The 21,906-nt window shown below is 43.1% G+C and overlaps 1 protein-coding gene across 1 annotated transcript in view; it reads right to left on the reverse strand.

Annotated features, from left to right (window-relative positions):
- Positions 1–21,906, reverse strand: part of LOC135212491 (symplekin-like) — an 87,965-nt gene that overhangs the window by 26,991 nt on the left and 39,068 nt on the right. The window contains 5 exon segments of the mRNA XM_064245979.1: positions 4,311–4,547; positions 5,465–5,628; positions 6,102–6,250; positions 13,912–14,067; positions 14,312–14,545. Coding sequence (XP_064102049.1) covers positions 4,311–4,547; positions 5,465–5,628; positions 6,102–6,250; positions 13,912–14,067; positions 14,312–14,545 — 940 coding nt within the window.

Here is a 21,906-nt window from a genome sequence, read left to right on the forward strand (position 1 = left end):
GATGTGCCAGGACACCCTGTTCCCCCCTCCAGGTGCCTGACACTTCCTCCCCTCCATGTTGTGCTCCCATCCCGACACCGAGGCGTCGGAAAACAACACTAGGTCGGGGCTCAGAAGCTTTAGGGACAAACCCCTCTCGAAACTTCCGAGGATCTAACCACCATCTTAGATGGTTCTTCACCGATTTGGTGATCAAAAAGTCGCATCCAGCTCCTCCTCTGGACTCCTCCATTCGTCTGCTAAGAAAACTGGAGAGGTCTGAGGTGTAGTTAGTCTTCCCAGGGAAACAAACTTTTCCAGCGAGGAAATGGTCCCCAGCAGACTCATCCACTCCCTCGCGAGCAAAGCTTCCCTTCCCCAGGAAGGCCGAAACACCTCTCTCTAAGCCTTGCAGCTGTCGTTCCTGGGACGGAAACGCTCGAAAAGCCACTGAATCCATCTGAATCCCCAGATACACGATGGACTGTGTTGGGGTCAGATGCGACTTTTTTCGAGGTTGACCAGAAGTCCCAGGGACCTCGCCAAGGCTAACGTGAAGTGAAGGTCCTTCAGACACCTTTCTTCTGACGATGCTCTGATAAGCCAATCGTCGAGATACAGGGACACTCTTATTTCTGCAGAAGTAACCATCTCGCTACGTTCTTCATGAGCATGGTAAATACCATCGGAGCCGTGCTTAAACCGAAACAAAGGGCGGAATTGCCAACGGAAATTGCCAAAACTTAACATTAACAAACCTCAGAAACTTTCTTGAAAGAGGGTGGATAGGCACGTGAAAGTATGCGTCCTGTAGGTCCCAAGGACACCATCCAGTCGCCCGGTCTTAAGGCTCCTAGAACCGACTGAGGTGTTTCCATCTTGAATTTTTTCTTTCTATGAAAAGATTCAGGCTGCTTACGTCCAAGACTGGACGCCACCCCGACGACTGCTTTGGTACCAGGAAAAGTCTGTTTGTAATATCCTGGTGACCCCAGGTCTAAGACCTGCTCCACCGCTCTTTTCTTGATCATTTGATCTAAAAGATCTAAAAGAACCTGATGTTTCTCCCCTTGATACGACGGGGAAAGATCTCTGGGAGTTGTGGATAGAAGATGAGGGTCCACAAAGGGGATCTTGTACCCCTGTTCCACTATCTTGAGGGACCACGCATCTGTATCTCTCTCTCTCCACGCCCCGCAAAGAACTTTAGCCTGGCTCCGACCGCATCTGAAGGACTATCTTCTCACTTAGAGGATTTAGGTTTGAAGGAACCTCTTCCTCTTGCAAGCCCTCTCCCTCGAGGACAGCTCTCGAGGGAGGAGCGCCACGAAAGGGTTTTAACCTTCCTAGGAGGTCGTCCAAAAGACGGACGTGGTAGGACTGCGGGACGTCCTTGAAGACTGGGTCAGAGGTCCTGGGTAGCCTTCTCTTGTAGGCTCACTGCCAGGTCCTTTACCATAGCATGGGGGAAGAGATGCTCGAAAGAGGTGCAAAGAGAAGCTCCGCTTTCTGCGATGAAGAAACAGACCTAGCTGTAAAATTGCAGAAAAGCGCTCTCTTCTTGAGAAAAGCAGTGCCGAAATGAGACACTAACTCTCCGAACCATCCCTGACGGCCTTGTCCATGCAAGATAACACATTGGACAGCTCCCCCAGACTCAAAGAGTCAGGACTCCTAGATTGAAGATCCAGGACTCCCAGGCACCAGTCTAGAAAGTTAAAGACTTCCAGAGTCCTTAACAGACCTTTCATGTGATGGTCAATCTCCGTTGGCGTCCACGAAATCTTAGCGGTCGATAAAAGAGACCTCTTCTGTGCATCGAACAGACTAGCAAAGTCCCCTTGGGAAGACGACGGGATCTTAACTCCTACTTCTCCTTTGGTCTCATACCAAATGCCGCTTTTTCCCACTGAGTCTTGAGGCGGAAGGGCGAAAGTCGACTTGCCCCTGATCCTTCCGACGTTCCATCCAATCCTGCAACTTCTTGAACGCTCTCTTAGTGGACAAAGAAGTTTTCATCTCCAACCAAACTCCCCGGAACCTTGCACGACTTCGATGACGAAAACTGAGAGGGTGGAGACTTGGGAGCTGCAGGCTGGAACTTCTCACCAAAAGAAGAGCGTAACAGTCGAACCAGCACCTTGTAATCGATACCGACGAAACTGACGGCTGTTCCTCTCAACTGAGGTCCGCCGGACTACTAAGCTCTCCTTCCTCCCGAAAGAGGCAAAGGAGATTGAACCTCTGGAGAGGGCGTGCGCCCAACGGGTCTAGCCTTCAACAAAGGCTTTCGAGGATGACTAATATCAGCCTCTTTTCAAAGCGACCGACCTGGTCTGTCGACCTTAGAGAATCTCGAACAACGAAGAGCGTCTCTTGACCGTGCTGCGCGTCAAGAGAGGCTACTCTTACTCGCTCTCGAGGAGCCGTCCTTACGCTTTCCGCTCAAGCGTCCAGCTTTCGCTTTCAAAAGCGTCCTTCTGGCGCTCTCGAAAGCCTTTCTCAACAGGCAAAGCGTCAAGCAAAACATCCCGACGAGCGTCTTCAAAAGCGTCCTGCTAGCGTCTTCAAAAGCGTCCTCCAAGGCGTCCTGCCGAGCGTCCTCAAAAGGCGTCCTGACGCGCGGGCTGATCAGACGTCGAGAGGGAAGAAAAGCGTCCTGTCCACGAGACTTCCTACCCGCATAACGAGAACAAGGAAGCTCGAAGGAGAAGCAAGCGGAGACAGAGACGAACGAGGAGACGGAAGAAGGGGACTGCCTCGTCCTCTTGACAGGCAGTCTAGCGTCCTTCCCTATGTTTAGGCTCAACTGTGCTGGGCGAGTCTTCTGAGCCATTAAAGCCGACAATTGGTCTTGAAGAGACACAAGAATACTCTTCGTTGGCGAAAGAAACGAGAGGAGGTGAAGGGCTGCGCCTGCGAGAAGACGAGGGGCTGAGGGGGACGCCTCCTTCCTTCTCACCAGGGTACAGCAACCTGCCTCTCTGAGGCGCGAGAGAAGCGCTTCTCAGCTCGTCCTCGGAACGACGTCCTACCTCTCTTCTGTGGAGGAAACCGCGTCATACGACGCAGGCGGAAAAAGAGACCGCAACGATAGCGGAGAGAGGGACGTTTAAAGCGTCCTCCCTCGAAAAGTCCTTTTCAACGGACGCGAGTCTCTCCGAGCGCTCCACCCCTTGCGCGGGGGAGGGCGCCTCGGAGGACGAAAAACAGTCCTTAAGGATGCGAGCCTGAGCACGCTCCTTGCAGCCTGGGAACTAGCAAAACAGGGCCCTGCCGAAGGGACGCCAGATCGGTGGGGAGCCCCCCGTAACCTCTTTGCGGCTTTCGACATGCCCACTCCCCTGAGTCCTGGGATTGTCGACAGAGGTCTAGGCCTCCAGAGGCATTATGGGGCCCCGATCTGACGCCCCCTCCCACAATACACTAGGGGCACGATCACACACTTTACTTGAGCCGTTTTCTAGGGCCAACACTTTGGACTCTAGAGTGCGTAACGACTCTAGATCAGAGAAAGGGCATTACCTTCTCCAGACACAGAACTAGGGCCCTCAGGCAACAACACAGGATTAGGTGAAGCAAATTCTACTGGTGTTAAAATAGGAGAAATGTTACTTCCCTTACCTTTCGTAGAACCGCTCTTGGAGGAAGACCTCCTGATCCTATTCGCGCTCCAACTTACGCCGATAGGACTCATACACCCTTCCATCCATCATCAGTCAAACTTTTGCATTCAATGCATCGATCATCCAACAACAAACATGCCCCCTACACCCCATACATACTGTGTGGGGGTTTACCGATGATTTCGTAGCCTCACCTTGCAATCACTCCTCACACACTCTGAAGCTCACTGAACTGATCCCGACATCACGTTCACAGAAAAAAGCCAATCCAAAATCCAAAACAAAAAACAGTCCACTATCGCGTATGCCAATCCAACAATCCAGAGTCAAAAACCAAAAAGTCAATCCAGATACTTAGAACGAGTCAAATCCAAAAATCCTGGGCGAGTCTGTAAACAGGTGGTTTACCGACGGCGACAGAAAAAAATATGAATAGAAAATGGGAATGGGTTCCTGATATCCGCCTCCCAGCGGCGGGAATGGGTACCTACCACTGGCCGCCCACTGCGTGTGCCGCGAGTTTTGAAATTCTGTCGGACTTCGGAGAATACAGCTATATATATATCTGTCAGGTAAGTTTCATGAACAAAATATCTATTTCCTAACAGCTTTCATTATAATTATGCACAAAATGTCAAAGCAATTTTCTAAAGAATATTCAATTAAACCAGGTAACAATGGATATGAGACTGCAAAACGACTTACCATATTAACCATGACGAGGGATGCGACGGATTCAGTCGTCAACTTGTCTACCAGCCAGCGTTGTGTGATGTCTATAGCAGACTGCTTCTCAGAAACCTCCTTGGACTCTTTCTTTTCATCTTTGTCGATGCGAGATTTTTTGCTCGAGGGTTCTCCTCCTCCTCCTTCATCGGTTGACGACTTGTCTCTTCGCACTCTCTTGCGTATCTGGTCTTTCGATGGCATACTCTTGTTAACCTGGGTTTAGATATTTCATCATACAATTTCTATATGAGAAGTAGTTATAAATGAAATACTACAATGACATGAAAATCTCAGGTTTCATTTTTCATTTTCAGTTTGAAAAAAGTATATGGAGATTATTTTTTTTCCTAAAATATGAAGACAGTATAGATGACAAGTGTGGCATTATATAACTCTTTCAATTTCTATTTTTTGATAAACTATACGATTAACCCATTAAAGGTAATCAGAACACAATTTCCAACTATATTATGTCATAATCCATTTTGAGCATGTCAGCTCAAGTGTATAGCATTAATCATGAGTTAGCATTAATCATGAGTGATATGTTTCTGCTTTATTTTCAATGAGACTAATATTCAATAGTATTTACATATTATGTACGTACATAACAGTGAAACTATTTATCAATTACAAACTAATCTTTTGCAACATAACCTTTTCCTTAGCATCAATTTATACCTCAAGATAAAAATTACGTGTCAACCTGGTTCTTACTTAGTTTGTACATGCTTGGAAGCGCAACTTTCTGTATTCTTAATTCTTTTTTTCTTCTGTATTCCACATTGCATTTCTCAGTGTTCTTTGAGTCTATTTGTGATTTTCACAGGGCACTGTGGAAGTTTCTTTTAGTTACTTTGCCATTATAAGTTCTTATGCATATTTGCTTTTAGTTTCATGAGTATGCTGACATTTGTTAATTTTCTGAATTGCTTAACATCAATTAAAATGTGAATGGTGGCACTGGTTGGATTACTCTCACAACCTTTCACCGCAAAAATGGCATACAATTATAATTACGTACTAAAATCATAGTTATATATTATCACAAAAGTATCATTGTTTTCTAAGATATACAACCAGTGAATAACAACTTTATAAGACTAAGGAGTCAAAAATCTTATACAAACCTCTGTTGCTGTGACACCAAGGTCATTCAGAACAGTTGTGATATTTTCATGGTGGTCATAAGATGCTGGATGCTTCAGAAGATTTAGCATTTGAATCTTCAAATGTTTTCTAACGTGCGAAGGTTGCTCGTTCACTGAGACTTCGTCAATGGCGGAAAGGTTAGCTGGAATAAATTAGACAATTCATTAAAATTCATATTTGATACTGTGCCCTGGAGAAACACTTATAAACCTAGTTAAAGCCATCTACGTATTGGATAACTATATCTAAAATCTAAACAAGCATCTTTGGATAGTGATATAAATTTAATATATGAAAACTTATTTGACATTCAATAAACATTTCCTATTACTAAAAGAATCAGAATTGTTCATTATAAAAAATACTCGTTTTGCACAATAAAAATTGCTCACAGTAAACTATAAACTATACCACTGTTTTACACAGTGTGACTCACAAGGATAGTTTCAAGTAAATCTAAAGCATATAAGGTGGCTTGCTTGAATCAATCATTACATAGGCAAAATTCCAAGTTCAGTAAGTCAATCAGATCCAGTTCAAAATCTTACTTCTTAAATAGCAATCAGATATCTCACCAAATGTAAATATGCAGACAGGAGAAATCACTATACAAACCATGTAAAATCTCCAAGGCATTGATGATTTTGGCAAGAAACTGAGGACGGGCTCGAGCTATGATTGTTAGAGAAGACATGCACGTCATCAAATTGACACTGCTGATATGCAGGGAACCTTGGAATGAGATGAGCTTATTAAGGACCATTCTGAAATGAAAATAAATAAAATAAAATACCAAATTTGTAACAATAATTTGTATTTTTCATAACTAACAACCTGAGGTCTTAACATTAGGATTTACTAGCGCCAAGCTGGAAACCGGTTAGAATTAAAATTACACTTGTGAGATCCAGGGACTAATGGCATCTATACCAGGTCACGGGGCATGTTATACCCCAGAATGCCCACGGCTACCTGTGACCCATCAGTTTTATATTTCTAACCAGTTTAGACTGCTAGAGGGTGGTTCGAGGTGGGCCTTTAACTGTTAAGACCTCAGGTTTGTTAGTTATGAAAAATACAAATTAGTTACAAATTTGGTATTTGTTCATACACGAAACAAACCTTCGGTCTTAACATTAGGATAGACTTACTATTGGAGGGAGGTAAGTCTCTACAACTGACTGGAAGTTTGCCACCTTATCCATTTCCGAATATATAGGGAAATTCTAGAGAATGGACAATGAACCTAGGACCAAAGATATAAGCGGTCTATTGGTTTCCTCCCCACTGGGTGGTAGATACCATTCTACTGTTTACTCTTGTCCCTGCGACTGGATCCACCTTCACCCTCTTTCCTTATTATCCAGAGGTGTGTTGCTACTGAAAAGTATATCATCAGCTAAGATAGCTTCACAGTATGGCTGACCATCTCACCTGCATCTAGTCCGTTCCAGCACATGACGGTACTCTCCTTCATATTGCCCGTAGTTAAAGGAGTAGGAAGAAAGTAGTAAAGAAAAAAAGACCAGTCATCCCATTCATTTCTACTTTCATACCTTCATCTTTAGACAATAGACGCAAAACTGACCGCCAGGGGCACTGGATGAACTATATCACTTGTTGGGCCGCCACCACTGGACCCAAGGAAAAGGTGTCCAAGGATCTATGGGCAACATCTTTCAAATAAAATGAGGTGAAAGTTGTTTGGCGCTTCCACACGCCAGCTTTCAGAATTTTATCCACAGACATGTTCTTCTTAAATGCCAGGGAAGCACTCACACCCCTGATGTCATGAGCTCTAGCTCCCACCTGGCTATCTGACCCTCTGTCTTCTGCAGTATAAGCATTTCTGATTGTCTCCCTTAGCCAAAATGATAATGTATTCTTGGACACTTCCTTCTTGTTCCGTCCTGTACTTACGAACAACCTCTGGGCCACCCCGGCCTGAGGTGCCTTGTTCTCTTTAAGTACTCCCTTAGTGCCCTGACGGGGCACAGGAGCATTTCAGCTTTGTCGTTGTCTACAAAGTCTGCCAAGGAAGGTATGGTAAAGGAGTCGAATCTGCCGTCTACTATTGTTGGATTTTGGGTCTTTGCCACGAATTCTGGGACAAACTCACACACCATTGATCTCCAACCTCTCGAGTGCTTTATGAGATATGAGAGGCCATGTAGCTCCCCCACCCTTTTGGTTGAAGCCAGGGCCAATAAGAAGACTGTCTTCAGGGTCAGGCTCCTATCCGTGGACTGCCTTAGCGGTCCGTAAGGGGGTTTTGTCAGACTACTCAGTACCTTGGTCAGATCCCAATCTGGGGCTTTTAGCTCCTTTGGTGGGCATGACTGTTCAAAGTTCCTCCTCAGCATGGCCAACTCCCATGAAGACGATATGTCCACTCCTTTCATTCGTAAGACTGAGGCTAGAGCAGCCCTGTACCCCTTCACTGCAGATACAGACATATGTTTTTCTGTTCTGAGATATATCAGAAAAAGTCTGTAAACCAATCACAGTATGCTGACCACTTCCCTTGGTATACTGTCGCAGATGATTTTCTGATATTACCTGCCATCTGAGTTGCTGCTTTCTGCGAAAACCCTCGCTCTCGGAGGAGATACTTGACAGTCTCCACCCGTGAAGCGATAGGGACTTCACCGACTGGTGGTACCTCTCCACGTGAGGCTGACACAGAAGGTTGCTCCATGGAGGTAACTCTCTTGGCACATCTACTAGGAGTTCCAGTAGGTCTGGAAACCACTCTGCTTTCGGCCATAACGGGGCTACCAGGGTCATCTTGAGGTTCTGAGACCGCATTACCCTGTTCAGAACCTGACGGATTAGACAAATGGAGGAAATGCGTACACCGTCCAGATTGTCCCCAGGGGTGTTGTAGCGCATCTTCTGCTGCTGCCTCTGCGTCCGGGACTACTGAACAATACACTTCCAACTTTTTGTTGTACCTGGTTGCGAATAGGTCTATGATCGGTCCTTCCCACAACATGAGCATCCTGGTCCACTACCTGTTGGTGTAGGGACCACTCCGTTCCCAGAATCTGATCCCTGCGGCTCAACTTGTCGCACTATGTTTCTTTTTCCCGGAATATACCTGGCCTTGATGTCTACCAGGTTCTCTATAGCCCACTGGTGAAGTTGAACTGTCATCACATGTAACTGCCGAGAAACTAGGCCTCCTTGCTTGTTTATATAAGCTACTACTGTGGTGTTTGTCTGACATCAATACCACCGAGTGTCCCTTTACTACTCTCCCTGAATTCTTGTAGAGCCAGGAAAGCTGCTTTCACTCCAGCACGTTTATATGGAGTTCTCTGTCCTTGCAACTCCATTTTGCTGACACCATCAACTCCTCCTATGGGCTCCCCAGCCTTCTAGTGACGCATCCGAGAACAGCAAGAGGTCTGGGGAGGATTGTTGAAGGGGGACACCCACTGTCAGATTGTCGTCGTCCCACCCACCACAGCAAGTCTTTCCTCACTTCTGCCGACAAGGGAATTTGCTCGTACGGGTGTCTTACTGTTGGTGTCCAAAACTCCTTCATCCTCCATTGTAGGGACCGAAGGTGTAGCCTTCCTTGTGGTACTAGCTTCTCCAGGGAGGTTAGGATTCCCAGCACCACCTGCCACTGTCTTGCTGGCTGTGTCTGCTTTCCCAGAAAGGCATTCACCACTTGTTTGCATTTCTGTACTCTTTGGTCTGTCGGGAATACTTTGGCTTGTGTTGTGTCTATCACCATTCCCAGATATTCCAAATGTTGACTTGGATCCAGCTGCGACTTCTGCTGATTCACCACAAATACCTAGGCTGTGACAAAGCTGCAGGAGGGCCGCCCTGTCCCTGAGTAATTTCTCCCTGGACTTTGCTATCACCAGCCAATCGTCCAGATAGCTTATCAGCCTGATCCCCTGAGCGTGCGCCCACGCCGACACGAGGGTGAACATCTTGTAAAAACTTGAGGAGACGTTGTCAATCCGAAGCACAGGACCTTGAACTCGAAAGCTTTTCCCTGCAAGACTGAAGCGGAGAAAGAAATTTCCTTGAAGACTGATGGACTGGTATCTGAAAGTATGCGTCCTTTAGATCGACTGTCAGCATAAAGTCTCCGATTCTGACTGCTTGTAGAACCATTTTCGGAGTTTCCATCTTGAAACTGGTTTTCCTTATAAACAGATTCAGCGTTGACAGGTCTTATTACTGTCTTCCACTCCCCGTTGGCTTTGGGTACCAGGAAAATCCTGCTGTAAAAGCCTTTTGTCGGACTGCATACTGTTGCACAGCTCCTTTTTCCATCATCTTCTTCACTTCGTCCTGCAGAATAGTGGCTTCTGGATTGAATGGGGCATACTAAGTGACGTGGGTTAATGGTTGATCTGTCAGGGGCGGGGTTACCTCGAACGGAATCAAAATACCCGATCCTGAGAACATCCACCACCCACTGCTCTGCCCCTAGTTCCTGCCACCCCTTCCAGATTTGATTTGGCCAGGCCCACCCCCCACTGGTGCCGGCCGAGAGGTGATGGGAGGCCCATCCTATCTTCTTGAGCCTCTCCCCTTCCTCTATTGCCCCTTCCTCTGTTGTTTCTATTGTGAAAGGGCCGATGCGTTCTCCTCTTTGGGGAAGAGGTCTTGTGACTCTATTAGGGATGCTATGTCTCACTGGTTTCTTTCGAGACACTTGCTGTTGCTTCCCTCCAAAGGAATAGTTTGACTGTTAGAGGTTTTTCCTAACTGCCTGTTGCACCAACCTATCGTTAGTGTCCATCCTTCTATCTATCGCTTCTTCCAGTATGACCTCTGGCAACAGTAGTTGCGATTCCAAGATATCCCCATTGCCTCATTGCTAACAGGGAATCCAAATCCACATTGCGGCTTAGTCTAGCCAATGCTGCATCTCTCCTCATTAGCAGGATATTTGCCCAAACATTGGCACTTACGTTTGTCAGGTACGCAATCGCCTTGGACCTGACTGTAGTAATCTAATGAACAATGGTTCATCCACTACTTTCCTTGTTGCTTCCGAGGATGCAATTTTCGCCACTGCTGTTGACCAAAGGTCTAACCAGGACGCAGCCTGAAAGACAGAAGAAGCTGTTGCTTCTAACGTGGCAGCCTCTTGGTACGTTCATCGAGGGGCACTCCATTTTAACCTGATCCAAGGTTAATCCAGGCCTTAACCTTACAACATTAGGGTTCATTTGTCTAGACAGCAAAGGGACCTTCGGTGTCGTTATAATATTTCCTTTGCTTTATCATTGGAGGGGGAATAAATTAAATGATCTATTAGATCTTAAGGAATTATCCCTCCCTGCAATCTTTGCGTTTACGTGTTGCAAGACCGATTCCGCATGACTCGAACAAGGCAATTCATACGACACCTTGGTATCCCTCTTTAGTCCAAACGCCATGTCAATTCCAGGAGGAAGCATACTGGCCGGTGTTTCTGTCTTCTCCGAAAGGCTATTGAATTGACGAATCAAATCAATAACCTCTGCATACGAGGCCAGAAACTCTTGGTTTTCTCCTTCCTCCGGCTCTAGTGTACCACTCTCCGTCACGAGAGATGTTGTCTCGCCTCTATCTTCTGACAGACGGCCCGGAATTCCACGGCCGCCTGCCCCTACGGCCGCGGCCTCTTTGATCTTTGCTGGCCGCTGTTGGCTCGATCCCAGATAGTCAGCAGGGGAACGAGAACGTCTCACTCTCTCTGCTCACGGATCTAGAGCGAGAATCTCGTCTAGATCTCCAAGATGAAGGCTCCCTTAAGACAGAGGTAAGTCGTCTTTATTAACATTGGCATCGTTTTTCGAGCGTCGGCGAGCCCGGCCTCGGCCTTCTATCCAGACGGACACTGCCTTACCACGACGTATCCGCCGAGGTTGCCAACTCTCTATTTTTCGTACTTTTAATAGGAGCCTTATCGTCCTTCGTTACGTAGTTTTGAACGGCCCTTACGGGCGCAAACTGGGACCTGCATTCCATCCTCTGCTGCACCTTTGCGCCGCCAACGTCGATTTTACCAGAGGTATCGCAGTTTTTGCGATCCGAACTGGCAACTCCGCCTCGGCCGCTAGCTCGCCGGCCGTCACCTCTCTCGCTTGTTCGGACTCTTGCGAACGGCTTCGTCTGGCAACCTTGTGCTTAATAGCCACTGATTTTCCGACCTTCTTGCTGACTTGGAAAAGACAGTCTTCGTCCGAAGAAGAGGAAGAATTGATTCTTCTCCTCTTGGCCCGAGGATCCGCTAGGAACACTCCGAATCCTCCTCCAACGCTTGACTGGCGCTCGCCGTGACGTTATCGGACTTAGCGATGACGCCGAACTAGAGGAAGAAGACGAAGAAGGCGAATCACACTTTCTTTTTGCCTCTCTTATTCATTTCTCTCCTCTATATCCTGTAACTTCTGCATTACAGTTTGCATTGACGGATCAGAAGGCGTATTAGCGTCTGGGAGCCGCGAAAAAGGCCGAGAATCGGTCTGTGACGTCATCACGCCTGCCATCTCAGAGTGTGACGTATGTTGTGACGTCATCTCGTAGGGAGAGACTGAGAGGTTTCTGCTGGTAACGCACGTTTGCTGCCAAATTACCTCCCACGTTCTGCATCGCTGTAAATACTGAGTGGGATGGTGAAGCAGCGGCATTAATTCCCATAAATTGCAAGCCCGGGGGATGAGGAACATTCAGCGCTGCCGGGACCCTGCTGGAACCGTGACGTCATATAATGCGCAAGCAGACCATCCAAGGTTGGTACGCCTGGTAGGCCTAGCGCTGACCACGTACCATCTAACCTATGCGCTTGCGTAGCAGGAGCCTGGAACAAAGATGGCGGATCTCCCCTCTACTTGCTGGGAAGAAAGGAGAGTGCAAATTATTCATAAAATTACCCAAGGCCCCTCCCGACGTTTCGATACAGAACGCTAGGAGAAACCGAAGGGGTATGAGACAATTCAAAAGCAGGTGGAGAAACATATGGAGCAGCCTGGTTTATTACCGATACAAAAGAAGCGGTAAGGTTTGGTCATCCAAAGATGGCGTCACCACCCTTTCTTTTGTATTGGCTTTTTCCCATAGAAACTTCTTCCACTGTTCCACCGACCAACCGCGACAAACAGAACACGGATTAGTAACCGTACATACGTTTTCCCTGCACCTACTACACGTTGGATGAGGATCCGTCGACACCGAGGTTAGGAACCTAGAACAAGGGAAGCCACTGACTCCTGGGCATTTCCTTTGTCTCCTCTTCGAAGCGGTAGACGATCCCGATGTTGAGGCAAAATTCTCCATCATACCACGTATACACTCTTACCACACACTGATCACACTTGGAGAAAGAAAAGGAATGAAAATAAAAAATGAAATGGATAAAGAACGGGCAAAAACTGAAAAACCGGCTCTTTAAATGAGATAGACAGTAACACGTCTTATCTTAAAGGCGGTAGGAAAATAACTGATGGGTCACAGGTGTAGCCTGGGCATCTGGGTATACATGCCCCGTGACCTGGTATAGATGCCATTAGTCCCGGATCTACAAGTGTAATTTTAATTCTACGGTTTCCAGCTTGGCGCTAGTAAATCCTAATGTTAAGACCGAAGGTTTGTTTCGTGTATGAACAAACAAAGATTATTGGAGATAAACTTCCAATGTAGGTAAATGTCTGTATGTTATAATCATTACATTCATAGTTCATTAGTTATAAAAGTCATCAATTACAAGATACTGCTGGGACCTATGAGGACATTCAGCCCTAAGAATAATGTTGAAACCAATGCCAGGAGAGGGTTAAGGAGAGCAAGATGGAGGAAAGAGAATTTGAATGGAGGTATAGTAAAAGGAATGAAAGGGGTTGAGTTAGAGGCCGAAGGAACACTGCAAAGAACCTCAAGTGATGCCTACAACGTATACTATGAGGTACAAAATTTTGTTGCCCACATAATATCTGGTCTCTATCTCTTGACCAGCTATCACCCTATGGTAGCCTGAAGTAGGTTGACCAGCAAGGAAACAGGGCTAATAAGGTCTTATTAATATGGCATTTCTTACACAACCTGTGGTGTCAGTGATATTCAAAACCTGCAAATGTGGGTTGAATATGATTGAAGGACAAAATAAATTTTTCATAAAAATCTGATATTTAGAGAAATCACTGCATTTCAACTCAGCGAAGACACTATATTTCAACCGAGAAAATTATAATCAACTTTCAAAAGCTACGCATGCACAAATAATAGCAACTGCAGTAAGCCATTATAATAAAACCATGACCATTTAAAAAAAATTACTTTAGTAGCAAGAATAATGTCACCCTCTTATCAGCCAAGTCTACTACTGTATATAGCAACATTAGACAAAAGAAAATAAGTGTCCCATGTGAATTACTAGGATAACTTTAAAAATAATTTGTCCTTCACCAACCTAGCTTCTTCTTCCAGTTTCCTAGGACGAGCTGCCTTTAGTGTTAGGGGCACAAGATCCAAGTTGAACTCTCCTTCCCTGGTAACAGAATCTGCCTCTTTGTACGTCTGCAGTAAAACCAGTGACTCGAGAAACTTGATGGCCTGAGTTCTCACGCTGTAGGAGAAATCATATGTGATCAAATTATGAAATGTAGATGAAATTGTGGTGAACCATCTGCTCTTTTCTACAGTTACTGAAAATCCTTCATTTTATATCAAAGACTATAATAACACAAAATGAATGCAATAGCAGGCTCAAAACAAAACTGTGCCACCATCAAATAGTAATATGAAACACTTCACCTCAGATAAACAGTATAGAATGAGAGAAGCCCTCAAAGGCTCACAATAAAACTCACCCATCATTATCGTGATCAATCATAGAGATTATAGAGTTCTTAATCAGTGTAATGATATGCCACACCTGCTCCATCTCTGGAGTTGTGGTTCGCGCTGAAGACAGCCAAGCGAGGGTTGCCCGGTGCAGTTGTGCTGCTGCTTGAATTACGCGTTTCACTACAGCAATGGCATTGTCTGCCAGTAGGATCTGTATGTTGGGCACCAATCTGGGCAACATAGCAACATCTTTCTTACTGAAAAGATAATTTTGAGAGACTGAAAGATAATTTTGAGAGACTGAGTGTGTATGTATGTATATATATATATATATATATATATATATATATATATATATATACTATATTATATATTATATATATATATATATATATATATATATATATATATATATATATATATATATATATATATATATATATAATATAATATATATATATATATATATATATATATATATATATATATATATATATATATATATATATATATATATATATTATATATATATATATATATATATATACATATATATATATATATATATATATATATATATATAATATATATATATATATATATATATATATATATATATAGGTATATATCTAATGTCTTATCGCTTGGCGATAGACTTTTTGTGTTCTCCTTACGACTGTCATTCGTAAGTATTTTTTGGTTCCTCTCATCTCCCTTGGATATCTTAGTAGAGAGGTTCTTTCTTGACTAGAGGAGATGATTCAAACAGGCAAGTTGACAAGATAACTTTATTCTGTAACTCCATACTAGGAGATGCAGCTCGGTCGGACGACCGATATGTTTGATCGTTGGCGTGGAACTGCCATTCTAAAGCATCGCGTCGATAGCGGAACATTAGCTATCTAAGCAATTCATATAAAAACACATAACGTAGTCCGCCGGTTCGGAAGTTACAAGTTTCCGGCGTAGGTTAACAGGTCAACCGCTTCCCATGGAAGTTGTTGTGCAAAGTTATCTAACATAAAAATGTTGACAAAAGCTTTGAGCTAGATCAGGCTACTGCAGACAGCGCATAGCGTAATCTAGGTCTGCTTTGGTCACGTAGAAACCCTCCTAATGCCATGACCCCAGGTCATTGGTTTATATTTACAGATCTTGTAAATTATATATATATATGTAATTATTACATTAGGCTCGGTCTGCTACCTATTCAAGCCTTGAATAACAAAAAAAATTACTTTAAACATTGTCCATAGGAGCGTGCTCGTAACATACTAAGTGATTAAATGCATAAAAAGGTTCTGTTACATACCCTTGTTGACATATTCATAAACAAAGATAAATGCATGGAAAATATAGATCCATGTTTGGTAATAATAATGATTATGTACCCAAAAATAATAAAAAGGTAAAAATCAAAACATGTATACATGATTAATATGATAACAGGTAACCTGATTAAGAATAAAGGTACTAAAATAATGATTATAGCATGATCATGGATAATTGTTAAAGAGTACTTGACACTCTTTGTAAATAGGTAAATATAATTGTATAATAGTATAACAATGTAATTCTGCAGAAATTCAATATATAGGGCTGATATTTTATTAGGTGCCCGAAAAATACCTTTAGGAATATATTAATGTATAATATTGGGTCTATAATGATTTATTAGGCGCCCTGGAGATACTTCAACTGTTCAAATGCAAAGGCTGTGAGTCTTTCTTGTCCTACATTTTTGCCAGCATACGGACCGCTTTTCACACACAACACAATTCCAGACAATTCCCTAGGCACGAACTGAAGTGGCCCAAGTTCAGGCGGCCCTAAACGCAAACGACTTGAGTTTAACGGGTACGTCATCTAGACGGGCCAGTACGTTCCCTTGGAGATCCTTCTGTTTACGCCTTAGCCTACGCCAAGCAAAGATGTTGACGGCGATAACCAATATGGCCGTCACGCTGAACACGGCTAGCAGAATGTAGTAGCGAAGATTTTCTCCACCTGCATAAGTCGATGACGTGGGTCCATCTCAGCCAGGTTGCGTCAGACGATGAGCTACTCGCGCGTTGTATGGGAGAGGTAGTGATGGGATGATTGTGGTAGCCCACGTGTAGTTCGCGAAATACGCCTTCTCACGTATTATCGCGTTGACCCCTCTGACGGTATAGTTTTGTAGATGTCCCCGTACAAACCATCGGCTGCTACGAAGATAGGGGCATAGGGCGGTGGATGTGTCCGGACACACGACGTCGAATCCGGCCTTATCATAACGGATCAAGAACCATTATTCATCCTGTAATTGAATTTATTACCGTAAAAGGGATAAAGTTTCCCCAGACAACCTTCGCTTGTATGAGAGAGAGAGCCGCCGTTTAGCACCTATGTCTAACTCACATGAATCCGTTGATATAGGATAGAATTCAAAAGAGTCAGCTGTACAAATTTATTATCATGGCTTCTGAACAGTGAGTGAGTTATCTAAGTCTTAATGACTGTAAATGATTTCTTATCAGAAGAAATCAGTACATGCCCCGTTAAATTGGATATTACTGGATTTGAGTTATTCGTCATAAAAGTAGGAAACGGTGCTATTTTGTATGATTGCCAAGCATCGGAAGAATCAAAAGGAATTGTGATCATAATTCTATAATTTTTCAACGCTGACTGATATTAGGCTATAATAGAATTCTACTTATGGGCATATAATAAAGGAATATAACCTAGCTTCTCCCGTCCGTTTTCATAAAGTTAACGTCAGATCTTTAATAGGCATGAGGTGAGGAGATAACACACCCTTGTTGCTAACGTAATTGCTTCTACATAATCTTTTGACTTTTCAATAAAATGTGATATTTTCACACGGATATGATCTATTTTCGAACTATAGTAAGCTAAAGTAGCCAGCAAATGTTGAACTTCCATGACCTGATCGATATTATTTGAATGTTCATTAACGATATTCATTATTTGATTGATCGAAGATAACTGGCTGCGAAGTTTCTGATAAGGCCAGTTCCGTTTTGTGTTGCAAAAACTCAATTCTTTTATTTTGATTATTTTTATCTTGAGGCGATTTGAGATTCCTAAGCCTAGATTCGCAACTGATCCTAAGATGTTTAGTCCAGCTAGAATAAGCGGGTTGCGGCGTTCAAGAGTATTGTGCCGCCACAGACCACATCAGCAGGTCACGAGCGAGTTTCTCTGCCTCGGCGGTTTTATTTTTGTATGTCATAAGACAACATTTCTGCGACGCTTATTGTTTGAGCTAGTGAAATCTCTGAGTTAGCATGAAAATTACGTTCATGCATTTCCTTAAGGGAAATACCAAAAACCTCATCAGGTCATTCTTTAAGTTAAGGACGTCATCTTCAGGTAAGAAAATAGCATGCATATCTACTTCGATAACAATATTACTTGACACGATGAATACATCATCGATTCTCTCAATAATCGCAGCCATGATTAAATTCTATTTCTTTCGTCCTAGCGCTCTTTCCATACAACAAAGATGTCTGAATACACAATATCACTCCTAACAATAACAGATTCATTTGAAAACCTGCAATGAGTAAAACAGATGTAATAACTCGCGTTAAAAGAATAGGTTTACATACAATATGATTAATAGATATATATATATAAATTATTATACAAGTTTCATAAATACAACCATTTTTTCCCTCACTCCATCTACCCTTCTTTAGATTCTGATATGTGCCAATGGGACTATTCTCACATCAGTGGGGGTTTGGATACATTTTGAACCCTAACTCTATTGGCCGTAAATTTCTAAAATGTTAAACGGGCCTTCAAAACTTAGGTGTCAGTTTATAATTTAAACCTTTACGCACGTATACTTGTATGTATACCTGATCGCCCACGGCATATGTTCTAGTTGGCTTAGCTATTTTTATCATGATTTTTTTTCATTATGATCTGTGCTTCTTCTAAATTCTTACGAATTATATTATATCGACTTATGCTTGCATCCATAACATCCTTAGAGGATTTGATAAATTAGTTGTAGGCTTTAAGATGTGGACAAAGGCGTTCGGGCCGGGATACCGTACAGTGCCTCGTGCGGTGTCATTTTAATAGACACATGATACGAGTGATTAAGTGTGCTTAGCACCGCAGGTATGGCAATGTCCCAGTTGGGATCTGCCCCACCCCCCCTAAGGTGACCCTTAAAATGTTTAAAACCTTACGATTTGCCCTTTCCACTAGCCCCATTAGACTCTGGGTGATAGATCATGGTATTGATTTCTTTATACAAAGGAATTTGCACAAGGAGTTAAGGAAATGATTATTGAACTCCACCGCCCGAGTCTGAGATAATGATGTGTGGAATTCCATGTTTACAAATGTAGCACTCGTATAAACTTCCTAGCGCACTCGACCGCGGTTTTTGTTTTAAGCGCTATAAGTTCTGTATATCGAGTCAAAGCGTTCTATAATTACGTAGGAGGTGCTTATTTCCTCTGTCTGACTCGTAAAATCCTGTTAATAAATCTAAATGTACTCTTTCAAAGGGTTGATTTGGCACGGGGTAAGCCCTAGGCTGACAGGTGTCTTCGTGTGCCCCTTTGTATTCTTGACAAGTGCGACAATTTGCTATGTGCTTTTTTATATCTGTAAGCATCGTATGCCAATAAAATAAGGATTTGGCTTTCTGTGACATCAAGGTATACCCCAGGGTGTCCATGCAGTGGATTTTCATGCAAAACCACTTTAAGACAGTGGGTATGAGTGAGATAGGCACCACACCTGGTTGTTATCAACTGCGGTGTGTTGCGGGTTTTCCTCGTCACGGATCACACAGGATATTGTCCTGTAGGATATAATTCTGCTGCTTATACTTTAGGTATTCTTTTTCCTTCGGATTTCCGTTTAACGCAATGATGATTTTTTCTATTTGCGGATCTTTTCTTTGTTCCGTCTGTAATAGTTCAGCACTCCAGCCAGATCTTCCTGTTCAGATATAGTTTTAACAACGGGCATGGAGGTTGAGATATCTATTAATTCAGCTAATGGCTCGGTACAAGATGAAGAGGGGTTGCGTGATAATGCGTCAGCAATGATATTTGCTTTCCCAGGTAAATACCCGATCCTCGCGCCAAAGTCCTGAATGATCATGTGCCACCGAGTTCGCTTGGGGGCTGTGACTAAAGCCTTTAAAGAAGTCGGTTAGGGGCTTATGATCAGTGAGAACCTTGACGGGGTAACCGTATATTATGAATTTAAAGTGCACGAGTGAATTAACAATAGCGAGCCCTTCCTTGTCTATTACTGCATATTTACTTTCGGAAGGTCTCAGTTTACGTGAATAAAAAGCTATAGGGAAAAAACTGTCTATCATATTGTTGAAGCAATACCCCACCTACTCCTAGGTCTAGAGGCGTCTGTTGCTATGAAAAATTCCTTACCGAAGTCAGGAAATTTCAAGATAGGAGAACTACACAGTTCATCTTTCAGTTTATCGAACGCCTGTGATGAATTCAGACCATACGAAATCTACGCCCTTTTTTATAAGATCGGTTAGGGGAGCGGCTATGATTGAGTAGTTGCGGATGAAGCGGCGATAGTAACCGCTGCATCCTAAAAATGCTGTATTCCCTTGACGTTAGTAGGTATCGGAAAATTACGGATAGCCGACACCTTATCGTGGACGACTTTAAGACCTTCACTAGAAACCGTGAAACCTAGATAGACTAGTTCTGTTTTAAAAAAAATTCACACTTACTTATCTTTACCCTCAAATTATGCTGCCTTAACCTTTGTAACACTAACTCCAATTTACGTAAATGTTCTTCTAATGTGTTGGAAAAGATTACTAAGTCATCCATGTAGGCATGTAGGATATCTCCCAACAAGTCTCCAAACACGACGTTTATCATACGAGTAAAAGTTATAGGAGCACAACGTAAACCAAAAGGCATACGCAAAAATTCATAATGTCCCTGGCTGTGCTGAAGGCAGTGTATGGATACTTTCTTGTTCCATCGGAATCTGATGAAATCCTTTTAGTAAGTCTAGGCTTGTGAAATATTTATTCTGGCCTAGTAAAGATAGGATATCATCGGTACATGGTACTGGGAATCTGTCAGGGATTGTTTCTTCGTTTAAACGACGAAAATCTATGCATATCCGCCAAGTTCGATCTTTTTCAGGTACTACTATTAACGGAAAATTATAAGGCTGTTTGATTTCCTGATGACTCCTTCTTTAACATTTTACCTACTTCCTCTGTTATCTCATTCTGAAATTTCATAGGAAGTCGGTACGAAGGTACATAGATTACTTTCTGTTTGTCCTTGAGCCTGATTTGATGCTCGATGACATCCGTTTTTCCTAAGGTTCCATCCGTAGTGGAAAAAAACATCATGATATTAGTTAACAGATTCAAAAAAATTTCTGCTGATTCCTTCTTCTTGAATGTCCTGATTGATTTGTTCTTTATAGATTGCAAAATAAAAAAAAGGGTTTCATCCGCGACTGATTGAGCGTGATTTATCTCAGCTACGGTAAGAATGCGATGTTTATAAACTTCGGCATCCAAGATATGTTGATTTTTGTGGATTACTAAAGTGGTATTCAAAATGATTACAGACTTCGATGTTACATTGTTGTTGTGAGCCGACTGTATAAACGGCTTGTGTGACGGATAATCCGTGTGTTTTCAGAGTTTCGGAAAGGATTAATGTTTCAGATCCTGGCAAGGTTCTCTTTACACGCACTAATATATTTGAAGTTACGTTAGGCTCGAGAGTTTCGCGTGCAAGCTGATATTACGGGGAGTGAGCGAGAGTTCTGTTGGGTTGCCTGTATTATTTCTTGGTTCATGAGACAGGTGATTGGTTCCGTAATGTAAGTGACAACTCTGCCTGTCTCTTGATTATCTAAAACTGATTTTAGGGTATTAGAAGACCTATAGAATTTCCCTTGGATATACACGCCGTGTTTTGCAGGTGCTAAGATAATATTTTGAGTGCCCATAGACGGGTATCCGATAATTACTGTGGGATACATATTAATGTTTTGTACAACGACAAAGGTATCAGCAAAACGTGCGCTTACCGACCTTGTACTGTACATGAGTTACGCCCACAACATTTAATTCATTATTCCCACCCTGCCTGAGAGCCTTATTCCGGACTTTTCTATAGGGAAATTTGAAAAGAGTAAATGATGAGTCCTTAAATCCATTATATTACGTGGACTACCAGAATCAAAGAACAAAGTAAGTAGACTTATGGTCCAAATTTACTGCATGTAAGGTTGGTCGCAACTCGTTTTGACTAATAATTGCATGAATTTGTTGCAAATCTACGGGAACCTGCACAGATTTTTTTGATTCGGCCGTGTGTTTTCATAGGAAAATCAATTGTCTCACAATGATCTGATAAATGATTAAACTGATTATTTGATACAAAAGATGTTGATATTGATGACCCAACATCGCCCTCATCCCCCCTTGGAGTGAACTACGTGGTATTTGTTTTGTTTATCACACCCTGAAAAATTCGCTTGCCCTTGCGAGTTCTGGCTAGACGGCCCAGGAACAGAGGCACCTGAAGCACGATTTGTTTGTGTTTCTGCTGTTGTGCAGAAT

The sequence above is a fragment of the Macrobrachium nipponense genome, chromosome 41, assembly GCF_015104395.2.
Source record: "Macrobrachium nipponense isolate FS-2020 chromosome 41, ASM1510439v2, whole genome shotgun sequence".
In the NCBI taxonomy this organism is placed as follows: domain Eukaryota; kingdom Metazoa; phylum Arthropoda; class Malacostraca; order Decapoda; family Palaemonidae; genus Macrobrachium; species Macrobrachium nipponense.